General features: G+C 36.8%; 2 protein-coding genes across 7 annotated transcripts in view; one reads left to right on the top strand and one right to left on the bottom strand.

The window, feature by feature from the left end:
- OVA2 (tRNA synthetase class I (I, L, M and V) family protein) overlaps window positions 1–6,893 on the top strand; it is a 33,085-nt gene extending 26,192 nt beyond the window's left edge. For 5 of the 6 annotated variants that reach the window (XM_028218022.2, XM_028218023.2, XM_028218025.2 and 2 more), the window contains 7 exons: window positions 3,390–3,514; window positions 3,596–3,760; window positions 3,957–4,082; window positions 4,480–4,553; window positions 5,285–5,534; window positions 5,605–5,784; window positions 6,346–6,893. In XM_028218022.2, coding sequence (XP_028073823.2) covers window positions 3,390–3,514; window positions 3,596–3,760; window positions 3,957–4,082; window positions 4,480–4,553; window positions 5,285–5,534; window positions 5,605–5,784; window positions 6,346–6,594 — 1,169 coding nt within the window. In that variant the 3' untranslated portion in view covers window positions 6,595–6,893. Of the gene's footprint in view, window positions 1–3,389; window positions 3,515–3,595; window positions 3,761–3,956; window positions 4,083–4,479; window positions 4,554–4,984; window positions 5,110–5,284; window positions 5,535–5,604; window positions 5,785–6,345 lie in introns of those variants that run through there. The other variant, XM_082877387.1, reaches the window with a different exon arrangement.
- A 698-nt stretch (window positions 6,894–7,591) lies between these two features.
- On the bottom strand, window positions 7,592–23,204 carry LOC114276242 (putative histone-arginine methyltransferase 1.3). The gene is made up of 15 exons (XM_028218026.2): window positions 22,747–23,204; window positions 22,403–22,465; window positions 21,863–21,965; window positions 18,517–18,660; window positions 18,184–18,287; window positions 17,949–18,047; window positions 17,781–17,850; window positions 16,615–16,711; window positions 15,458–15,512; window positions 14,755–14,838; window positions 10,110–10,187; window positions 9,204–9,307; window positions 8,595–8,767; window positions 8,343–8,497; window positions 7,592–7,945 (listed from the first exon to the last, which is right to left on the bottom strand). Exons 1-15 carry the CDS (start codon window positions 22,990–22,992, stop codon window positions 7,862–7,864), a joined length of 1,659 nt encoding a protein of 552 aa, XP_028073827.1. The 5' UTR covers window positions 22,993–23,204; the 3' UTR covers window positions 7,592–7,861.
- Between the last annotated feature and the right edge of the window lie 1,740 nt (window positions 23,205–24,944).

Consider the following 24,944-nt stretch of genomic DNA (forward strand, 5'->3'; position numbering starts at 1 on the left):
TTTCCAAATCTATTATTTTTATTTATTTTCTCTAAACCCCTTTTTTTTAATCTCTTTCAAATACCCCTTTTTATTTTATTATATACTCAACATTCCCATCATTCTTTTCCCCACTCCAATATATTATACTAGCCTTCATTGATTCCACGGGCTTCCACCACTTCATTTTATTTATTATTATTATTCTTATTTTCACCACCCAAAAAAAAAAAAAACTACATTCATTCCAGTTGATTTTTCTACATTACCACACCTCCCATTCGAGTTTGCAAAAGCACACTTGTTTTATTCATATCAGGGATTCACCCTGCTCACCATTCCAAACCCAACACACACACACAAAAAAAAAAAAAAAAAAAAAACAAAAACAAAACAAAACATAACAAACACCAAAACATTTGTTTTCTTTTCTGCAGACGGTCACCCACCGACCTCACTTTCACTACTCTGCCGCCGGTCTCTTCTTTTTGCCTCCGTCCTGGGCAGCCCTTGACGGTGTTGCCTCCGTGTTCCCCACTCCACTGGGCACGATCACTACTCCCTGCTCCTCCACTGCAGCATATGGCGGCCCTCCAAATCGGAACATAACGGTGGCCTTCCGCTTCAGCTCCTTATTTTCCGCCTTTAGCATACTTATCTCTGCTCGCGCATCCTTATACATGCGCTGGAGCAGAGCCAGTTGGGAGTTTAACTGTTACACCTCATTTGTCCTGCTCTGCAGCCGGTGCGACAAGTTTGTGACCGCAGTCATGGTTTCCACACATGACTTCAGAGTATACTGATTGGCCTCAATATCAGTTTGCACCGCCATTTTTTGCTCCACCGACCGCATCGGAAAGTTCAACGGAGCAAAACCAGAGGTGTTTGGTTGAGGTTCACTGGCCACCGCACCAGTTATTTCTTTTGTGGGCTCGTTCAGTTCTGGAAAGAGCGTGAGCAGACCACGGGAAGAGGAGGCCATGTTCTGGGTAGCTGGACGGGAAGAAGAGGCCATGTTGCTGAGTGTTTCAGAGACGGGTTGGTTACAGAGTCTTACAGAGTTTCTCTCTCAGCAAAGGAAGAGTTTTTTCAGAGGATTTTCAGAAGTTTTTTATCTGCCTCAGCCTCAGCATCAACCTTGGTTAAATAGCCAAGACAGCCACGCGCATCATGCGCCGCTCGGCGCTCGACGCCAACCTGGACACACCTTTTGATGGCACGCCTTTTGATGGCACGCCTTTTGATGGCACGCCTTTTGATGAATTGGACACGCCTTTTGATGGCACGCCTTTTGAAAGATTGGGCACACCTTTTGAGGGTGCAACTTCTACAAGGGTCCGACAAGACTCTGTAAACTGTCCCGACATTGATTCCGGTTAGCTCCTTCATGGGTCCGACAAGACTCTGTAAACTGTCCCGACATTGATTCCGGTTAGTTTCTACAAGGGTCCGACAAGACTCTGTAAACTGTCCCGACATTGATTCCGGTTAGTTTCTACAAGGGTCCAGCAAGACTCCGTAAACTGTCACAACAACTGTCACAACATTGTCTGCTACAACGGTCCGACATGACCCCATAAACTGTCTTCTACATCGGTCTGACACCGCCATCCAGTGTCCTCTACACCGTTATGACACCACCATACAGTGTCCTCTACAACGTTATGCCACCCCCATACAGTGTCCTCTACAACGTTATGACACCACCATACAGTGTCTTCACCATCGGTCTGACACGACCATACAGTGTCTTCTATCCTCTTTTCTTTTATGTATTCGTCTATTTTCTTGTTTTGTTACTCTCTCCAAACTCAAGTTGGCTAGTTCCTATCCCCCTTGAGTTTGCGGGGGGCTGTTAAAACCTATCACCTACTTCATCCACTAAACCTAACCCACTACACCACTACCACCTCACCTACTCCACTAAACCTAACCCACTACACCACTACACCACTACCACCTCACCTACTCCACTAAACCTAACCCACTACACCACTACCACCTCCACTTCACCTACTCCTTACCTACTACACACTCACCCTCTTCTATATATAGGAATCATGAATCATTGTAATATATATCAGAAATCAATCAATAATACAATCAATATCTATACAATTCTCTATTTCTCTTTATACATTAAATTTCTACAGTATATGTAAATATAGTTACCTAATAAGCTGGGTCAAATGATAATAAATATCTTTATTTCATAATAGGTGGGTAAACTGAGTAACATGTAATGATCATAAGTTTTGTTGGAAAAGACCACACAATCAAATGTAACCAAGTGGTATTAGATGTATTTACAGGGCAGTAGGGTAGAAAATCTACAAGCTAGTTTCACAAGAATAATGGTAAACCCGAGAAGAGAAATTAATACCATGTTAATGTAGATTGATACGAGGAAAAATGGAATTGAGTGAAGCAAACTACAAAAGAATTTAGATGAAGCAACTTATAGGGGCTATTGCTTTGTTTAATGGTTGCATCCTCAACCATGAGAATATGTGTTCAAGTGTAAGAGCAGCCAGCAGAGGTTGGTTGTGTACAGTGTACATGGTCCATCCCTTACAGTGGCCCACATTGATTGGACAAACAGTGATAATGCTTATTTATTTTTATCCCTCACATGACCCCACAATGGTGGGACCAACCGGTAATGCTTCTTCATTTAGAGAGGAAAAAAAAAAAAAAGGAAGGAAAAACTGACTGTTACAAATGAATCAAGCACTCATGGGTAAGTGACTTTGGAGAAGAGTTTTGAATGAAGGGGGGAAAAGGTGGCTTAAAGAAGTAAAGAGGCATTCTTTTTTTAGTTCTTTGCTATCTTTTCTGGTATGTGTGTGGCATGATACTATTAGAGCCCTTGGCCTTTTCAAAAGAAAGGCTTTTCTGGCAGGGACCAAAATAATCATTTATGAGGAATATCAACAGCTATGTAGATTTTGAAGGGAAAAGAAAAGATATTGGAATCTGATATTTTTTCTGTTGATCGTTGATTGGGTGTTTGAATTGGCCTCCTTTTTCTCCAAAAGTTTTACTCTCAGCAATTGGTTGAAATGATGTGGGATTTAATGGCTTGGAAGAGTTCTCAGCAAAAATATTTTTTAGCAACTTACAAATCTTGCAAATAAGAAAAATTGAGTGCTGTATTGCAGTTTGCTACTTTCCACTTGCAAAGATAAACTAGGGACGAGCTCCATAAACTAGGGACGAGCTCCTATTAGTTTTAAGAAAGATAAGGACTTGTTTGCTATGGGCCATATCTTTCCTCTCCATAGTGGAAGCCTCTGAGTCTGGTTCTAAATCACAATCTACTAGCTGTGTTTAAACTACTTAGGCCACATTTCTTTTATTTGATAAGATGCCACATGATTTTTTTGACATGTTCTATTACTATTTTGCAGGGAAGGCTCCATATTCCGGTGTGATAACGCATGGATTTGTGCTGGATGAGAGAGGTTTAAAGATGAGCAAATCTTTGGGTAATGTTGTAGATCCAAGTACTGTGATTGAAGGAAGAAAAAACCCGGTTAGTCACTAGCTGATAATATTTAAAACATATCTTCTCATTTGTTGAATGATCAATGTTGTTTCTATTTTGTCTTGACAGGAATCACCTTCCTATGGAGCTGATGTCCTCAGACTCTGGGTTTCAAGTGTAGATTATAGTGGAGATGTGATGATTGGATCTCAAGTCCTCCGTCAGATGTCCGACATATATAGGAAGCTGCGAGGAACATTGAGATTTCTTTTGGCAAATCTTCATGATTGGGAGGTATGTTTATGTTTTCTAAGAACCATAGCAATAGTTTTCAGGTCATCTTTTGGATGAAAAATAATTTAAAATATCATGGCTCTACATTTAAAATCTTATATAATTCAGTTTACAGATCTGATATGGATGAGAATATTGTTTTATATAGTTTTGATCTGCTGTAGCTTTTTCTTATTTTATAGTCTTTTATTTGCAGGCTGATTATGCTGTTCCTTGTAATGATCTTCCCATGATTGACCAGCATGCTCTATTTCAGCTTGAAAATGTTGTAAAGAACATCAAAGAGAGCTATGAAAATTATCAGTTTTTCAAAATATTTCAGGTTTGTATTTTCTTGTTCTGATTAGCTTTATATTGTGATCGTATATGAGGTTCACACTCGATCAAGTGGTGGTTAGATTTTGAAAGCAAGGTCTTGTGATCCTCAAGCCTTCTTTAGCGTAAGCCACCTATAGATTTTGCTTGTTTTCTGTTGTGTTATATTGATCTGACATCACATAGGGTGCTGCAACAACCATAACAGCCAGAATCTGATATAGCATCTATTTTCTGAAGTTCCTTGTTAACTTCTAGGAATGTTAGATGATTTTCTTTTTCTTTTTCATGTGGTCATTGCTAAGTACATTCTATTTCATTTCTTTTAAGATATAATTTAATTGGAAATTTGAAAACAGTTAACATGCTCTTTTGTATTCTTTTGATTTTTTTCCCCTCTTCAGATCATTCAACGGTTTGTGATTGTTGATCTGTCAAATTTCTACTTTGATGCTGCCAAAGATCGACTTTATGTTGGGTATGCTTCTTACTTTGGGTTCTTTTTTTCTTACTATCCATTATAAAGAACTAAATAGTTTCTACCCAATTATTATTCCATGTTATTTTATTGAGACTGGGGTTGTTTCAATGTTGAAGGTCAATAAATCTAGATTGTCTGTTTGTAATGTGGGTTTATTACATTCAGTGTTCTATGATTCTCAGTTATCAGTGACCAGTCTAGTACGGGACATTCTATCTGAAATTTATTGATTTCCTAATGGCCTCTGCATTAAAGCTAAAATCTTACTCTGCTGCTCTCGCATAATTGATTTATAAATGCTGTAGTCACATATTGTAAAGAAAAGTAATGACTTATATGTGTATATCGAGTTCTTGATCCAATACTTCTTGCTCCCATGATGTATGGAATTTTTTTTCCTCCCATTTTAACTCCTTGACCCAATACAGAAGAATGCCCACAAGTATTGTAGCAGAACTGTAGCGGCTGTACTGTTCATGCTGCGGTAAAAATAGGGACTCAATCCATGTATCTTTTAGTTAAGTATTATGTACGGTTGATATTAAATCTTTACAATGGCTATGATTTAAACTTACTAGGGTTAGTTATGACAACTTTGTAATGGACTTCTGATGATGAATGAAATCTACTTTCTGTTTGTCTTCTTGATGAAAAATAATACTGATAGTAAGAACACCTTGAGTAGGAGATTGAGGGCAAGTTTTACAACAAGTTACACTATTTTCCAGGGGCTCAACAAGTTTTACAAGGAGAAGTTGTCAAACAGTTCTTGCAGCACATCTGCTTTCCATTGTGAGGGTAATTGCTCCAATTCTACCTCATTTGGCCGAGGATGTTTGGCAGCATCTCCCTTTTCAGTACACCACCGAAGACGGTTCTATTGCCCAATTTGTTTTCGAGTCTAGATGGCCAACGTTGAATGAAAAATGGCTTGCTTTCCCCAAGGAAGAAATTGATTTGTGGGAAAATATTCTCGAGGTATTCTCTCTTTTCCAAATAAAGATTGCAACATAAAACATTATTTTCTAATTTAAGTCACTTTGACTAGCTGCGGACTGAGGTGAACAAAGTCTTGGAGGTTGCTCGTACTGAGAAGCTGATTGGTTCCAGTTTAGAAGCAAAGGTCTATCTTCACACCTCGGATGACAGTCTGGCTACGAGATTAAATGAAATGTGTGGGGCCAAAAATGATGCAGACACATTGCCTCGCATACTCATGACGTCTCAGGTATGTTCTCAGGTCTACATCAAATTTAAATTGAGGTAAAAATCACTCAAAAATCACTCTGCTCCTTGACTCAAAACCTCTATCAAATTGAGTTTTACCAATTTTTTAACCCAAATCAAGGGAGACTCAAATGTTTACTCAAAATTTTCAGAATCATTTTGTAGATTGAAATTTTATGACTTCGCCATTATTAAAGTTTATTCCTCAAATTCATGCTTAAGTCTGAGTTTGTCCATTAGAATGTGTTTCATGTCAAATAAAGTTTCTCCTCAAATTTCATTTAAGATTTTGATTCAAGGGCTGAAGATGGATAAGTGAGATTTTGATTCAAGGGCTGAAGATGGATAAATAAAATTTTGAAGTGTCTCCAATATTTGTTTATATTTTAACATATATATTACAATATACCCTAAAAATGTACAAATGCTCTCATTGGTGTTTCCAACCTCACTATCTTCTATATGCCTCTACTCCCCAACCCATCTGCCGTTGCTCCTACTCCATGCTGCAGCAACTCCAGTTATTGCTAACGTGAGAATTCATTTAAATGGTGATCCACAGGTACAGATCCTGTCATCCTCGGAGAATGAACGGTTCGGGAACGTACCGTACAGCGGAGAATACCTCATTCAAGGAAAGAAGAGAGTTTGGGTAGGCGTGTCACGTGCAGAGGGCTCAAAATGTGAAAGATGCTGGAATTATTCTCATCAAGTTGGTTCCTTTGCCGAGCATCCCACCCTTTGCAGCCGCTGTTATAATGTTGTCCTCGCTATTCAACCCCAACTTCCAAATTTAGCCGCAGTAAGCTGAGACTTTGACAGTGAGTGAAGAATACACTGCCAAAAGCTGACTGCGAAGATGCTTTTCTCAAGTTCAAGTGATTGCTCCTCCGCTAGGCTCCATATCATACTTGAGAGCCACTTTTGATACCATTGAGTTCAAAGATTTTCGTTTCTGATTAGGGATTTATTTTCATCAAAAAAGAAAAACATACTTGGGTATATAGCAGATGGTGATGTATTTGAAAAAGATCGTGGTTATGAACGAGCCATCTTACAGAGATTTATTTAATCAAAAAATACATATATATATATATACACTTCGAGTAAGTATATAGCAGAAGCTGATCTATTTGAAAAAGTTGATGATAATAGACTTGAGTGGTGGGGGGAGGGGTTGGCGGCAATAGTGGTGGTAGTACGACGTTTAATCAGGCAAAAAAACATTTTCAACTAACATTTTTCACCCTTCAAAAGTAAAACATGTTTTTTTTTCCTTTCATTTTCTGTTATACCAAACACAAGAAATACCAAACACAAGAAAACAGACGGTGTTAGAAAATGTTAAAATCGTACCAAGCATGAGAAAAGACAGATAGCGTTAGTTCCGTATGTTCAGCTGCCCGTTTTTCAGACTTGCCGTGCAGTGGAATTTATCACACGGAAAGAACCCGAGTTAAAATTTTATCTGACATTTTACAGCACAAATCAAACAATTCAATCTAATCATGTAAAACAAGTTACATGTTTCATTCATTATGGTAATCATCCACAGCACATCTGGTTTTCACACCAAATTGTGAACATGTTAAAGCTGTGTTTGGATTTGTAGAGAAATTTGTTAAGTCACCTTTCTTTTCACAAATTCACAATCCAAACACGGAATATTTTTGCATGAAAAACAATTACACAAAAGGGTCCGACACTCTTTAACAGTGCAAGTAGAACTAGAACCTACTTAAAATTTTCTCAATTTTCTTTCACAAACCTGAGAATTTAGTAGTTAAATCAGGCCTGATTTACCAATATAACACAATTTGCACCGAGCCAAATTGATTATTTAACAGATCAAACTTTGAAATTCTACAGGATCATGGCACAGCCATTTCAAACGATAAATAGTTCAATCAAATTTTGATCTAATTTACAGATCAATGGTGGTGGGGGAAGAAAAGGGTGATTGAACTAGGGGTGTTGATGCAAATCCCCTTGGTCTTTGGTAGTAAAGCATTAAAGACTCTGGAAACTTCATCGCACACCACCACAACTGGCACGCTTTTTTCCCCCCTTCCAGCAACTCAATGGAGGTCAGCATCCGAATTTTGAGATGGATGCAGCATGAACTCAGATCCATCTTCATCTTGAGATTGTATTTGTATATCCTGCCAATAAGTAAACCAAGTCCAATGATGCTTAGAAAACAGAGTATAGCATGGTATTGTTTCTTTGTTTCAAAACAAAACGACCATCATTACAATACTACTGACAAAATTATACTAAACCCTAAACCTGTGCAAAACGTTTGATCCAAGGTGGCTTCACAGCCATTGATCTGGGAATTTGTACTAGTCCCCCCAAGAAAATTGGCCAATTAAATGCCATCTGTTTTGCACGGGCTCATAAACGCATTACAAGTTGGGTATTCTATTCATTAGTACTCTCTAACCTTTAAAATGGCGATGTAATGAAATTGTCTTCAAAACAGAGCACCTCCGACACAAAGAATTTACATTATTGGAAACATTAAAGTAAATCACAAGGAGAAGGATGATTCAATACCTGTGTATTTATTAGATGATGTGTTGTTGGCTGATCTTGGGCCATTGAATAGGCTTGTGGTTGAGACATTCGGTAATAGGGCTCTTTAAGATCAAATTTGCAGGACGATGTCTGAAGTATTCCTCCTTGTTCAGCACCCGGGCCCCACATTTTAGCTATTCAAGTTCATTTAGGACTCTAATTAGATCATTAACGAAATGTAGTAACAAATAAACACAACTGAACAACAAGGGAACCAATATGAACACCAACCTGACAGTGTTAGATAAATAGTATAACTCTGAGCATTGTGTGCAACCATGCGGAGTCGGCCAGTAATTTCTTGTCCTGGCATGACATAAAGTGGCTGCAAGAGAACACAACGAAGCTGATACCAATGGGTCGTAGGTGCACCGGGAGCTGTGGAAAGCCACCTTTGTACAGTGCTACAGAAGTATGAAGAATGCAGTGTCAGGTCAAATAAAAAGGCAAACATTATTCATCTTTTTTTTTTTATCCAGTTTTTTAAAAGTTGTTTCTGATTTTTTTTTTTTTGTCTCTAATTAACTTTTTTTTTTCATGTTTTAATCAAATTTTTTACTTTCCAGATGTATCTAAAAAGTAAATCATTTGTGAAGAAATCTGAAGACGAAAATGTGCTAGTTTTTTTTTTGTTTTTTTTATTGATTTTTTTTTAATATAGATTTATTCACAAATATTTTACTTTTTAGGTGCATCTAAAAAGTTGAAGAAATTGATTAAATTATGAAAGTAATCACTAAATAGAAAAAATATAAAAAACAAATTTGAAAACTGAACCAAAACAAGGTTATTTTTTATCCAAGAAAAAGAGAAAATTATTGATCATCATTAAATGATTACCTCCCATTAAACAGTACATCGAACCAGCATGCCAACCCATGAATTCTAGCACCCACAGAGGCTGTGAATTTCAATGGGACATCAATTTCATATAACTCTTCTTCCTGCAGAACAAAAGTAAAGAAGAGTTTTGCAGATTAATTGACAAGCACCAAAGGCATCAGACTTCATTTTATTCTTATGCTGGTATGGATAGTTTCATAATCAAATAAGAACAAACTGAATTGAACAATAATAATATAGGAACAACATATTACATTGCCCAAACAATCCCAAAAATCTTCCAAGAAAGAGACTATAAGTGGGTATTATCACATCTCTAACATTCTGATACCCTAAACACTTTTTGTTATACATAATTTCAGCAGTTCCATAGTTACAGACAAACCATAATTTCATCGAAAAAAACCAAGGGACTGCAGGCATTTTATTTGACTGCACCAAGTTAATCCATTATTAGGCCGCTAAAATTACTATCAAGAGAAGATTATTTTTGCTGGTCGTGATATTATGATATACCAATTCACCATGACAGTGTCAACTACTAATAGCATCAAAAACCTGTTTGGGATTCCTGTAGTAACAGTCCTAGCAGACAGATTATTTTCAGCTGACAATCACAGAACACCCCCCCCCCCCCCCCCCCACCACTATCATAATCAATGGAGAATCATCAATGTTTTCAAGTCATGTTCTGCCAGGTTGGAACTTGAGTCTCCACAAGCATCAAATTCTGAGTGGGGCTTCCTTTCGTTATATATGCACTAATCAATATCAATCAATATCAATTCGGATAATGAACTGGAATGCATTTTTGGTGGGTCTATGAAATAACATTTCACATGCTAATAGAGAAAATAGTACTGTGGTAGGCAAGAGGATTCTAATCTGATAGTTAACTAATACCTTTATAGAAGTGAAGTTTATCACATGAGATATTGCAGGAGCCACCAACACCCTAGGATCAAAAGCATCCACCACAGGCTGTACAGAAAGTAAACGAAAATTGTTAAGCATGTGGAAAAAGAAAGATCGTTGAATAGAGTTCACCATGATAATAACAGGAAAACAACACAGTGGCACTCCATAAGATAATGGTAGACTAGAGTGCAGACATGCATGTACACACATCGTGCTTGAAATTTTCAAGAACCTTTCAACAGATCTAGAATTCAGTGTTGAAATTGACTGCATTTAACTTATAAATGGAAGCTGCTCTCAGCTTTTTCGTCTTTGTTATTTACAATTTCAGATTTACCACGATCCAACAATGTGATTGCTCACATTTTCACCTTAAACTAGAATCCCTAAAATAATTTGTAAAAATATATGTATTATTGATTGATATATGTTGATGTGTTACAAGATTGATTAATTACAATTCCTATACAATCTATATATAGAAGAAAATGTGGTAGTAGGTGTAGTGGAGGTGATAGTGGGTTAGGTGAAGTGGAGTGTGTGGTGAAGTGGAGGTAGGTGAAATGGAGTGTGTAGTGGAGTAGGTGAAGGTAAAGATGGGAAATTCTAACAGCCCCCCGCAAACTCAAGGAGGAGAGAAACTAACCAACTTGAGTTTGGAGAGAGTAACAAAACAAGAAAATACATAAAAATAAAAAAAGATAGGAGACACTGTATGGTCGTGTCAGACCGTTGGTGAAGACACTGTATGGGGTGTCATAACATTGTAGAGGACACGGTATGGTGGTGTCAGACCGATGTAGAAGACAGTTTATGGGGTCATGTCGGACCGTTGTAGAAGACAGTTTATGGGGTCATGTCGGACCGTTTGTAGAAGACAGTTTATGGGGTCATGTCGGACCGTTGTAGAAGACAGTTTACAGAGTCTTGTCGGACCCATAAAGGAGCTAACCGGAATCAATGTCGGGACAGTTTACAGAGTCTTGTCGGACCCTTGTAGAAACTAACCGGAATCTATGTCGGGACAGTTTACAGAGTCTTGTCGGACCCATAAAGGAGTCGCACCCTCAAAAGGTGTGCCCAATTTTGTCAAAAGGCGTGCCATCAAAAGGCGTGCCCACTTTATCAAAAGGTGTGCCGGACATGATGGCGAGGCACGTGGGCGCCTTGGCTTGCGTGCCCGTTTTGTCGGCTAGTGGCAAGAGGCGCGCGATGCGCGTGGCTGCCTCGGCTATAAGACCACGACGAAGGCTGAGGCTGAGGCATACCATTCTGAAACCTCTGAAATTTTGGCTGTCTGAAACACTCTTGAAACCCGGCGCTGAAACACTGAGCAACCCAAAACATGGCCTCTTCTTCCCGTCCAGCTACCCAGAACCTGCTCACGCTCTTTCCAGAACTGAACGAGCCCACAAGAGAAATAACTGGTGCGGGGGTCAGTGAACCTCAACCAAACGCCTCTGGTTTTGCTCCATTGAACTTTCCGATGCGGTCGGTGGAGCAAAAAATGGCGGTGCAAACGGATATTGAGGCTAATCAGTATACTCTGAAGTCATGCGTGGAAACCATGACGGCGGTCACAAATTTGTCGAACCGGCTGCAGAGTAGGACAAATGAGGTGCAGCAGTTAACCTCCCAGCTGGCTCTGCTCCAACGCATGTATAAGGATGCGCGAGCAGAGATAAGTGTGCTGAAAGCAGAAAATAAGGAGCTAAAGCGGAAGGCCACCGTGATGTGGCGATTTGGAGGTCCGCCATATGCTGCAGTGGAGGAGCAGGGGGGAGGCAACTTGCTTGGTAGTCTAGGAAGCACGGAGGCAACACCGTCAAGGACCACCCAGGACGGAGGCAAGAAGAAGAGACCGGCAGCAGAGTAGAGAAAAATCCCGCCTGTGGATGTGGTTGTTTTGGTTGGTTGTGTGTTTGTTGTTGTTTTTTTTTTTTTTTTTTTTTTTTTTTTTTTTTTTTTTGTGGGTGTAAAATTATGATCGGGGTTGATCCCCTGATATGAAGAAAATGAGTTTGGTGTGCAGTTCGTCTTCTTCTTCTTCTTCTTTTTTTTTTTTTTTTTTTTTTTTTTTTTTTTTTTTTTTTTTTTTTTTTAATAAAGTGAAAGAAAAAATAAAAATAAAAAAGAAAGAAATAATAAGAATATATGGGAAATCAAAACGAGAGAGTGTTGTGTTTGGGTAATATAGTATAATAAAAAGAGATAGATATATAGATAGAAAATAAAGAAAGTTGGGTATTTGAAAAAGATTAAAAATGATGTAGAGAAAATAAATAAAAATAATTAATTTTGAAATCAAACGGAGGAGAGAGAGGGGACAAGCCCATGTGATAAAGTGGAGAGAGAGGGTGTAGTGCATTGTAAAGGAAGATTCAAGTTTGATTTTCCCGCGGGTTTGGAGTGTAAGGGGGTTTTTTTAATACCGTGGGCCGGTTTTGGCTATCAAAATATAATATATTATATTATATAATTTTTAACATAATATTTATATAATATATTATATTTGTTTGTGGAAGTGTGCAACAGCTGGGCCGCTTTCCTGATGGGTTTGAGTGGGATGAGATGATTATGTTTTTTTTAAAAAAAATAGACACTAGTGGAGCATCTCTGCTGTGCTACCCATCATCAGTCTCACACAACAAAGGAGGAGAGAGAAAGAGCCAAAAGATCCCCCACAAAACTCTTCTAATGCAGCTGCAGCACTAAAGAAACCAATAAGATCCAGTAATTCACACTCACTAATTTTCACCGAGACAAGAGAGCGACAATTTCTTCATGTCGAAGAAGACCATCAGTGGAAAATCCAGAGCATCTGTCAAGCTTGAGCGATTGTAAAGCTCGACCACGAGAATGAGCAAGGAGCTCAAGATCCGAGTCCATCACAATCATCCGGCGAAAGTGAAGAGCCTTCAAGCAACTAAACGACCTCGAAATCTCTTCCACCCAGGGAGTCACATACCCTCCCCAATCCTCCGGAATCAGATTAAACATCGCCTCTCTCGGCTTCCCCTTCAATTTCAGCAACTCCAGGTGCTGAAAACTCCGCCACAGCATCTGCGGCGTCGTGGTATAACATAGAACGATCGTAACGTGCTTTCGCGTCGTCTTGTTCGTCTTCCAAAAGTGAAGAGAGAGAGAGAGAGAGCACATGCAGCTGGTGTATTTCTGGGTGTGTTCATGTGCGTCAAAGCACCGCACACCGTCACAGCACCGCTGGATCTTCTCCACCGCACATCTCGACAACTCCTCGTGGATGGACAAGATCAAAGGTGTCTTCACCGGATCAAAGCCCACCTCTGATTCAGACCTTGAGGCAATTGGGCACATGATATGTGGATGAAGAAAGGGCAACTAACACAACCATAGCTCTTACCTGTGATGGGTAGCAAACACCCATTACAGAGGCCTTTCCTCTGATTCATATGGAGATTCAAATGATTTTTTTTTTGGCTGAATATAGTGAGCTCCAAAGGATGTTCGTGAAGGAAGGTTGAATCACAGGCTCCATCTCACTGGAGAGAATCTCTAAAGCAGTCAAAAGCAAGAAGCAGCAAAGCATTCTGGGAGGTTTGAATTGGTTGAGATCCGGCGGGCGGTCAAGGCAAGGTTGCCGCCCGCCGGAAGGCGAAGAACACCAAGATCTTTAACTATTGCTCTGATACCATGTAAAAATATATGTATTATTGATTGATATATGTTGATGTGTTACAAGATTGATTAATTACAATTCCTATACAATCTATATATAGAAGAAAATGTGGTAGTAGGTGTAGTGGAGGTGATAGTGGGTTAGGTGAAGTGGAGTGTGTGGTGAAGTGGAGGTAGGTGAAGTGGAGTGTGTAGTGGAGTAGGTGAAGGTAAAGATGGGAAATTCTAACATAATTCTCCTAATTCTTTCTTTCCACATAGATCATATCATAGAAAAGGGGGGAGAACCCTTCTAATGGAGGACAAATCACAGATTCTTCCAATCTAAGATTTCAGATCCTATGGTTTACGACTTTACAAATCAATGGACAAACTCTCCACTCCTTAATGAAAAAAGCACCCATATGAATCGAATCAAAATTCATAAGCTTGGTAGTAATGACTAAATCATACATGAAAAGTTCTAAGAAAATATAATCATATCAAAACTCATAAGCTTGGTAGTAATGATTAAATCATACATGAAAAGGTCTAAGAAAATATAATCATTCTTTAAATGATCAATACCTACAAACATCCCAAACTTAATTAACCCAAAATATCCATCCAGTGCTTTTAAAATGGGCATTGTTCTTCTCAGTGATTTTGTATAATAGGTACATTTTGCTTAACAAAGAGAACTTCTAGCATCAGCTTTTATTCATGAAGACACCATCTTTCTTTAGTATAAAATCTTTTGCATTGGAATTATAAACTCCACCTCAATAAACCAAGCTCCACACATCAAGAAATAAATTATGAAAGGAAAAAATTAAGAGGAATAGTCAAAAGCAAATCATTGTTTCCCGAGTTCAACAAATTAAGATGCACTCTATTGCACTCGTAGACATTTAAAGCCAAAGCAAGCATACTAAGAACATCATGCTGACTTAAAATTTCAAACATATTCGTGGCATATGGAAGTAAGACAAACCTGAGAAAAGTATCCTTGGAATGCAGATCCATATAAGGGCGTTAGATCAACCCCATAATAATTTTGTTGTTGCCAAAAGAGGGACTGCATAGACAAGTAAAAGAAGGTAAGACTATTTTCATTGTCAAAAACAAAAAACCTAAAAAACTGAGTAAAATAAGCACAATACAAAGGAAACTGTTGCATTTAAGAAAAGAACAAGTGGCCAAACAAAATAACTGGTTCTAAACAGAACACAATTTATTTACTTGTGAAGCATACAAAGTAAAATAACAAAGAGCAAACCGGTGCTTTTATACAATGTTCACCTTCTTACCCAAAAATTCAAATAATTCAATGACCTCAAGTTGTTCTCAGTTCCCTTGCTGCTTGTTTTATGTACTACAGTAATAGAAACACAAGTTCACAATTTTTTGATCCATTATGTTGTCCCAATAAAATGTAATGTCCACTACAATTTGCATACAAATGGAGTAAGGCTAATTCAAGCACTCTTTAATAGGATAGATTTAAAAACATAAGCTTGCATTTAAAAGCTGATATTGGTTCTTTATATGACAAAAAAAATTAGGGAAAAAAATTGTCAACTACTGAGGCACAAATAAATTTCTCAAGTCATTCCAAAACTTGATTTTATGTGCAGAATAAATAATAGTGATAAGACCATACAAATGCTTCAATGCACCAAATTCAATTTACATACCTTATTTGCAATTTCAACATACAAATATTCATCACTGAATGGTGCCATATGTATTCTGCAGGAGCAATCAACTTTACAACATAAGGAACAACAAAAAAATGACAAATAACATAGCACATATTTATCATGGAAACAATTATGGTAAGAAACACTAGAAAACAAAAATATGTAGAAACTCACAGGGAGCCTTATTACAATGTAAACTGAATCACACATACATCCAAGTAACCTCCAAAAATAGAAAACTGACAGATACAAGTGTCCATCCAAATGAAAGAGATGAACCACAGTAATGAATATTGAAGCTATTTGAGAGAAAAAATAATTTACAGCCTACTTTAAGAGCAATGATATTCCCACTCTCCTTTTAAACTTTTCACTCTATTTTTTATCTTTTAGCCTTTCACAAGTGGAGTGTGAATATCATTGCTCTACCTCAATTACTGGAAAAAAAAAATCTACACTCAAGAGACAAATAACAAACTAATCTTAAGGGGGGGGGGGGGGGGGGGGAATTACGCCATCCATCCCAAAATAATAGTCCATTTATGGAGAATCCAACTTTTTAAGAAATCATTATTATTGCAATAATATATTTTCAAATTTCCAAATTTACCCCTAATAATTGCTCTACTCATGGTGGCAGGAAATCAATTTTGAAATTCAAAACTATCAATGTGTAGTTTTTTATTTGACCCATTGTAATTTTATTTTTTTAATTATTATTTTAATTCAAAAAAGAAAGGGCAAAATGGGAAAATCACAGAACTTTATTCATTGACTTTTCAAAATGGACATTCATTTTGGTACGTTCAAAAATAGAAAAGTGGACCAACAAAATGGGACAGAGGGAGTATAATTTAAAAATCATTTCCGCAATTCTACTTGTAGAGTAAATCTAAATATGAGATTACATAACAACAATCACAGAGAATCCAAATGATACAGATAAGATTGTCAAAAAGAGCTAATGACATGATTCTGTTAATGTAAGCAGAAGAGTCAGTGCAAGCTTACACTATGAAATCAAACAGGTAACTGAAAAGACTTCTAAAAGAATCCAGTAGTGTGTAACACAGGAAGAACGATGGAAGATTGTTTCATTGTATTGTGTAGGTAAAGCATAATAGAAAATAAGACACACAAAACAAAACCACCTTCCATTTGTAGGAAACATCTTTCCATTAGGAACGAGGAACCGATCCCTTGCAATTACATAAGTCTCCAGCATTCTTTCATTGACTAACAACGTACCTACAAGAAGAAAAAAGGTCTTAAGTAAGACTATCACTAACAATTGTACAAATTGTTTCTTTATACTGGAGGATGTTAAGAAGGCAGAGAATGGAACTTGTGAAGAGAGAAATTGGAAGGGAACACAAAATGAACAAATTCTTATCACATTTTGAATCGCAACAAGCAATGAGAAAATTTGCAGAAAATGCATGTTCAATGACAATTAAACAAAAACGACCATTTGCTCAATTTCATAAGTGACCATGGAAGCAATAAAGACAATGCACATGCAAAACTACACACAAATTGCACTTCAAACATTGTATATCTAACAATTATGAATACTGTCAAGAATATAGCTGTCCAAAATAAATATACCTCAAACATAAATATCAAAAAATAAATAACTAAATGCACCTCCAACCAGCAATACTAACCAAGAGAACCACTTTCATTTCAATCCACCATCTAACAGTTTGCAATGAGTCCATTTAAATTTGGCGGTTAATAGAGCAGAAAATATCAATGTCTCGGCCCCTACCCCAGCAATGACTTTATACAAATCCTCTGATTTATAATTAAATGTAAAGCGATAAAATATGAATCCAGAAGACTAAATCTCTTTTCGGGAGAATACCATGAAGCAAGTGTACAACACACAATAGCTACTTCAATTTCACATTGTAAGCATTTGTATGGATATTTTGCACATATTTTTCCATTTCTTATACTTGCATTATTGTGATACCATCTTACCACACGAATGGGCAGATTGCCATTCTAAAATACCATAATGTGCCAATGTTTGGGTTTTAATTTGCACTTAGATATCTTTCCAAATTTCACTTATTTGAACTTGTGTCCAAGCATATACTACAACATCATGCTAATCCTATAATTTTACAAAAAATACCAGGACAGGGTTACAAAAAATTCTTACTTCGTAACATTATACTGATGGTAGCTAATTTTAAATAACCACAAAACAAGCATGTCTTATTGTCTATACATGCTTAACAAACTAATATCACAAGAAATAACATAATCAACTAGAATGACCAAAGCACATATGACATGATAAGCTTACCCATTGGCTCAGAGATCAGAATATCTGCCTTCTCTGGCAATTCAACGTCTTCAACTTTACCCTTGATTACCTATAATTTAGAAAAAACATGCCCAAAAAAAGAATGAGAAACAGTACACTGAATACCATAGCATTTAAACTGAATTTTAAGAGAACAAACAATCTCACAGTAATTCTTTGACCAAGAAATGGGTTCCCAGCAATAAGTTTGCGGGCATATTCTGCCATTTCAGATGCCTCCACCGCATAAACATGTTTGGCACCGGCCTGGTATAAGAAAAAGGGAGAGATATAAAGAAAAAGGGAACTAGAGTTAGGGTACTATCCTACAGGACCAACAACACAGATGCATCTACTTTGCCAGTATATTTCCATGCACAACCATAGAAAAAGCTAAGACAACCTGAGCAGCAAATAATGACAGAATACCGCTACCAGCACCAACATCCACAACCACACGACCAACAAAGTCTGCACGATTCTCAATGACTGCAGCATAATAAGTTCCTGAAACAAGCATGATTATCATGTCACTCACGCATGCACCTAATAACTTATAAACGCTCAATATAGACACATTTCTTTACAATTCCGAGAACAAGCAAAATGCTAGTCAATATACAAAGCATTCTACAACACAATGGTACATATGCCTCTTTTTTAATCGTGCACCCAGAAAGTGAACACCTAAAACAAGATCAGAAATCAGCAACAAATTAAAGCTTGGTGACATAACCTGTCCTCACATAATCCTGTAGCATATTTTGCTGATGTAGCAACTGTCCATAGTAATGAAAATACATTTTGGCAGAAGATGCCTCTATCTTGTCATCAAACTTGCTTTTAGAAGCTGATAATGTTCCATTTTGTAAACATGATCCTGGAAGGAAAAACAAGAAACAATTAAGCCCCTTCAAACCATAATTTGCAACTGCTTTTGATGGCTCTGTCCTCCAATCAAGTGTGCTTTCACACTAGCAAGGAACCCCAGGATTGCACAGAATGAAAACAATTACTTTTTAATTAATAGTTTTATAGAAATAATTAGTCCTTTTATATGTTTGAACTTCACAATCATGAAACAAGTTATGTGTAACAATATTCTATATACTTCTAAACTAAAAAACAGAAAGTTAAATTTTAAATATTATAGTTACAAAATAGAACACTAAAATTTAATATGAACATTCTAGAGTGATCATCTTATCCTTAAAATCTTGTCATCGGGATGTTTTAAAAGTGCACATTGCATGCTTGATTTGTGGTTCCCATAAATGTAATACCAAAATATTCTTAAACTAGGAAATATTGGATGCCTTCAGCTATCTTGAGGAACGTCTGACATGTGTGGGCCAAGTGTCCAAAGCAATACAATTTACATGTCACCAAGATACCAGACCAAACACATGTCCTAGGAGCAGTGTTATAAAAGGCTCTAGGAGCACTGAGGCGATAAAGTCTCCTATAGCCTAAGCACGAGGCACGAGGCACGAGGCACGAGGCACGAGGCACGAGGCCAGGGGCGCACCTTACCAAATTGAAGTACAAGTAGTAGAAGAAAAGCAAAATTATAAAATAGGCGAACTTTTCAACATAACAAATATATATAAAATTTCAAAAATCATAACCATTTCAAAATAATCTTTAAACATAACATTCAATCTTCTAAAAACTATAAATATAATATCCAACAAAAGATATAAAGCATAACATTCAATCTTTTATCACTTTTTGCTCTCTTTTGACCACGTTTGGTCATTTTATATTGAATAGTTTTGAGTCCCTATGGGTATGCCCACAAAAAAAGCACTTAATCAACAATTTAGTAGAAAAATAGGTAAAGCCTGTAAAGCCCACGCCTCACGCCTCGAAAAAGAGCCCTCACCCCAGTGCCTAAGCTGCGCCTTGCGTATTGTGCCTTGCCTCGACCTGTTCGAAGAGTAAAGCTACACCTAAGCGCGCCTTTTAAAACACTGCCTAAGAGTATCCATGTAAATATTAAATGCATGTCAAATACAAGTACAAGACCAAACCAAACCAAATCAAACCAAGCCAAGCCTTAAGTCCCATCAAGTGGGATCGGCTACATGAATCATTCTTCTCTACAAGGCTCTATCAAAGGCCATTTCGTTAGTCAAATTAAGTAGATTCATATCTCTATTAACTACGCTAGTTAACGTCAATCTAGGACTACCCCGTCTCCTAGTATTTCCATCTACCGTCACTACATCGCATCTCTTCACTACTACCTCTGTTGGTCTCCGTTGAATATAACCAAACCATTTCAATTTATTCTCCTTCAACTTATCTTCTATCGATGCTACTCCTACCCATTCCTGAATACAGTGTTGTGAAAGGTGCACTTAGGCGCAGTGAGGTGCAGGCTCTGCAACTGAAGGGACCCAAGGCAAGGCAAGGCGAGGCGAGGCGAGGCGAGGCAAGGCAAGGTAGATAAGTCGAGCGCCTTTGCCAAGCCTTGGGTCAGACGCAAACAGGCACAAGGTGACGCTTAAGCGTGCCTTTTGTATTTTTTTTTTTTTTTAGGTTATGATCGGATCTGATGGCTTTGATCTGAGTTTGAATGGGGCCAACCACATACGATTGCAACTCATACTACTCAATACCCAACAGTTGAGAGTCGAAGCCCTAATCTCTATCGAAGAAAGGTGTCGTCTCTTCTTCACGCAGTCTGCAGCTCATCGCGACTTCATCTTTGCGTAGGTGAGTCTTCTTCTTCTGCTTCTGTTTCTTCTTCTTCGTCTTCAGGTGTTATCGTCTCGTCTCTTTGTTTTTCTTTTTTCTTTTTCTTTGTTTTGCTGATTACCCATCGCTGCTGCTGCTGCTGGTTCTTTCTTCTTCTTTTTTCCTTCTCCTTCTCTTCTTCTTTCTTGTGCTGTCATCTTGTCTCTCTGTTTTTATTTTTTTTTTGCCTACTTCTTCATCACTGGTTTTTTTTTTTTTTTTTTTTGCTGGTGCTGCTGTTTTTTTTTTCCCTCTTTTTTTTTCCCCTGCTGCCGTGTTGGTTTGTTTTTTTTTCCATGTCTCTATTAGGAAAAAAATTACAAATAATTAATTAATCACACATTACATTACACTGAAATTATTTTTCATTTATTAAATTTGTTGTGTAGAAAATGACAACTAAAAGTAATAGAAAAGATCCGGCGTGGCAACATGCCCATTTAGTAGAGCCCAATAATTTGTCTTGATTACTTTTTATTTTTAAAAAAATTGTCTTAGTACTATGAATGATTAGTCTATGTTAATTTATCTATTTTTTACTAAGACTGCGCGTCTTACTTCAATAAAGCCCACGCCTCGCTTTGCGCCTAGGCCCCAAGAGACCTTCAACGCCTTGGTGCGCCTTGAGCCTTTAAAAACACCACCCAAATATACTCATTCCTAATTCTGTCTTTTTTAGTCTTGTCATACATCCACCTTAGCATCTTCATTTTCGCAACACTCATCTTATTTACATGTTATTTCTTGATTGTCCAACACCTGTCCCACACAACATCGTTAGTCTAATAGCCGTTCTATAGAACTTTTCTTTTAGTTTAATGGATACTCGTTTAGCGCACAATAACCCAAATGTACTTCGCCGCTTAAGCCACCTCGCCTTAATTCTATGGGCCACATCCCCATCAATCTCCCTCACTGTTGTGATAATCGACTCTAAATAACGAAAATGTTCGCTCTTAAGTAGTTCTTAGTTCTCAATCTTCACTTTTCCTCTACTTTCATTGTTACTGTTACTAAAAAAATGCTCGGGCCTCTTAGGGCACAAGTATTTAAAATGAGTTGGCACGTATTATTTCAAATAGCAGCTTCACCTCACTTAAGGTTCCATGTGAGATGCAATCATTCTTCGTACACACTAAAAGCAAATTAGTAAAAACATTTAATGACCAAATAATACGTTATTGTGAAACATAACATAGTAGAATATGTAAGCTAAAAAAAAAAAAAGAAAAAGAAAAAAGGAGTTGCAACAACTTACGACAAGAGGATTGATCTAAAATACAACTAGATGTTCCATTTAATTTGTCTAACAAAAACTATAGCAGATATCAAAAGAGCACCTTGAACAAGTTCTTCCTTCTTCCATTGCTCAAATGCGCAATGGAAGGCTGTACTTTCCTCCACCTTTCTAAATTTAATGGTGACTCCCCTTGAATAGGATTTCTGGTCCAAAAGTAGAAAGGTTAACAAATATAAGCATTTAGGTTGTCATTAGATCATGGATTTGGATAGGGATTTAGAAATGAAAAAAAAAAAAAAAAAAAAACATATATTTCATTCACATTTGCCTTACCTTTTCCCTTTCAATTTTCAAATTACTACCCAAATCCATGATCCAAACACCTCTTAACAATGTGATACCATAATGCATCATAAATGTAAACATTGAAATGTTTTCACAAGAATGATATGTATCATCATATCAAGTGGTAAAAATTTGTCGATGTACACGTGGATTCTGGTGAACTACATTTACGAGCAAGTTAACTAAAGTAAGTAAGTTAAAAAAAAAAACTTTTGCTGCCAAATAATGAGCCCAACCCATGTATATAGGACAAAAAAATGTATATAATGTACAGACAAAATTTTAAATTTCATACCTCTTCACTGGTTTCGGAACCTTCTGATATGCATACCGATACAACAGGGCTCAACTTGAAAAGCTGAAAAGACACAGTAATTTTATGAACAATTACAGCAATTTCTAAAGTAAATATAAATAGATATGCAAATGACATTTATAATCTGTTTGGTTGCTGAGAAAGTGCAGGAAAACTAAAAGAAACTAAAATTCAAAAAACTTTTCAAATTTTCCACAAACACTACTTCGGTTAGTGAATCTAAAACGACAGACATTAAGCTCGAAGATTTTTCCTTTTTCTTTTTTCTTTTCTCGGCAACCAAACACAGACCAAAGCTGAATTCCCCGAGGAGAAATGTTAACCTGAGCAGCTCTAAGATCGATGTGAATAGCCTCATTCGATTCCGATTCTCGGTAAAATTGAAGTTCCGCAGCCTCAGAATCGAAGCTGAATCGAGCAACAACTGGCGAGGCAGAATCCACTGAAGAAGAAGACGAAGAGAGCGGAGAGACAGAGGCTATAGCGAACTTAAGCTGTTTGTGCTTTTGCTCCACTGCATCCTCCATTGCTACGTTCTTCAAGCTCAGACCTGAAACTGCTATATGCATATATATATATATAGGTATGTATAGATAGAGAGGTGGAGTGAGGAAAGAGAGTAAATTAGGGTTTCTGTAGAGAGAGAAGAAAAGCGGCGAGTTTTGGAGAGTTTATAGCCGCCGATTGAATGTAGGTGTGAAAAAGACAATCGCTTCGCTTTGCTTTGCTTTCGTCTTCTGTTTTTGGGGCAATTCGTAGGTGTACAAGGGGATTTATTTATCTTATAAAATTATAGTATAATTTTTTATAAATATTTATAAATTAATTTATAAAAAATTGAAAAATTATAATTTATATATATTTATGAAAATTTATGTAATTTTATGAGATAATTTATGCATAGAAATGGCCATTTTAATGTGATCTGCAGGAACCTACCCACACTAAGTGGGGTAAATTTTATTCGACCCGACATTTATGTGAGGCAAAGATTGATTATATTTTAGTTATCCACAATGCGGATGGGCAGGGGCGAATATCATCTCTCTCAATCTAAACTCAGCCCGATATAATTAATAATATATATATATATAATATAATTAAATATAAAAAACGAATATGTTTTGTTTAAATATAATAAATAATAATCCTAAAAATTTCATTGTTTATATATATAGAAACAAGAGAAATTATTTAATGTGTTAAAAATTTTAATGGTTTTCATTTTTTTTTAGCTATTTAAAATATGGTCAGGTATCTGTTGGAGGGGATGGAGTTTAAAATTTTCACCCATAGCGGGATTAGGGCAAGGTCGAAGTGGGGTTTAAAAGCGGAGGCGAGAATGACAAACCAGTCCCCATGACTATCCCTACTTATATATATATATATATATATATTTGTAAAAACTTATGTTATACATCTTGTACGCTCAAACATTTCCTCTTTTTTATTGTATGTCTTTTTTAGGGAAACTTATAATTATAAAAAGAAAATGACATAAATTTATACTTTTTGTGTTATAATTAAAAAGCAAATCATAATCAAATATTATTTGAAGCATAATTAAATATATCGAAATAATGCCATAATTATATAAGAAAATTAATCATAATTAAAAATGTATATGATAAAGAATGTGTATGATAGAATTCTTTCATTTTTTTTTATATAGGACCTTGCTACATCCCCCTAATTTTTGGCCCCCTAATCCCCTAAATTTCAAACCAAGGCAAAAAAAAAAAAAAAAAAATTGCTCAAAACGACGTCGTTTTAGGCATTAAGGGGATTAGGGGGGGTTTTTTAGGGGGACATTAGGGGGATTAGATGTAAATGTATGTATGTATATTGTATTGTGAATCTAATGGGTGGTTTAGAATGACCACTCTCTTTCTCTAGTTCGTCTTCAATATATATATGTATGTATGTATATTGTATTGTGAATCTAATTGGTGGTTTGGAATTATCTAAATAAGTGTACTTTTTGACTTTTTATGAAATATGGGTTGGGTATGGGTTAGGTTTGAAGTGATGTGATAGATAAGTGATATGATGTGATTTAAGTAAGATGATGTGACTTAAATAGGATAGTGACTTTTTTACTTTTTAAAGTTATGACAAACAAGGCCTAAATGTCGTCTTTGATTCTTTGCATAGTTGTTCTCTCCTAACATCTCAAATTTCAATCTCTCTCATTCTCTGCTTCTCTCATCTACACAACATGCCCTTGTTCGCATGTTGATTTGTTATTAGAATGTTGATTTCTAAAGAAATCGAGAATTTAGGGTTCGAGATTTGAAATTGTTTCCATTAATGGTGTATTTGAGCAAGTTTTCTATAATTATTGTAGATTCAAGATCCTCTGCCACCTATGGTGGTTGATTGTTGCGAAGTGATCTCCAATGGCAAAAGTGAAGAGAAGAAGTTGGAAAGGGAGATTGTGCTTAGGAACTTCTGGTCTTCCAAATCTGGTCTTACAGCTTTTGTTTGGTGTTCAATCACACTATTTGTATAGATAAAAGGC

This window comes from Camellia sinensis, chromosome 7 (assembly GCF_055761805.1).
Source record: "Camellia sinensis isolate YWXY chromosome 7, ASM5576180v1, whole genome shotgun sequence".
Lineage (NCBI taxonomy): Eukaryota > Viridiplantae > Streptophyta > Magnoliopsida > Ericales > Theaceae > Camellia > Camellia sinensis.

Excerpts from the sequence above, each read along its gene's own strand:
- LOC114276242 (XM_028218026.2), bottom strand. The coding sequence starts at position 22,992 with ATGCATATAGCAGTTTCAGGTCTGAGCTTGAAGAACGTAGCAATGGAG. Across the intron at positions 9,308-10,109 it reads TAAACTTCACTTCTATAAAG|GAAGAAGAGTTATATGAAAT; the intron begins GTATTAGTTAAC and ends TTTGTTCTGCAG. Across the intron at positions 7,946-8,342 it reads ATCATCTAATAAATACACAG|GATATACAAATACAATCTCA; the intron begins GTATTGAATCAT and ends ACTTATTGGCAG.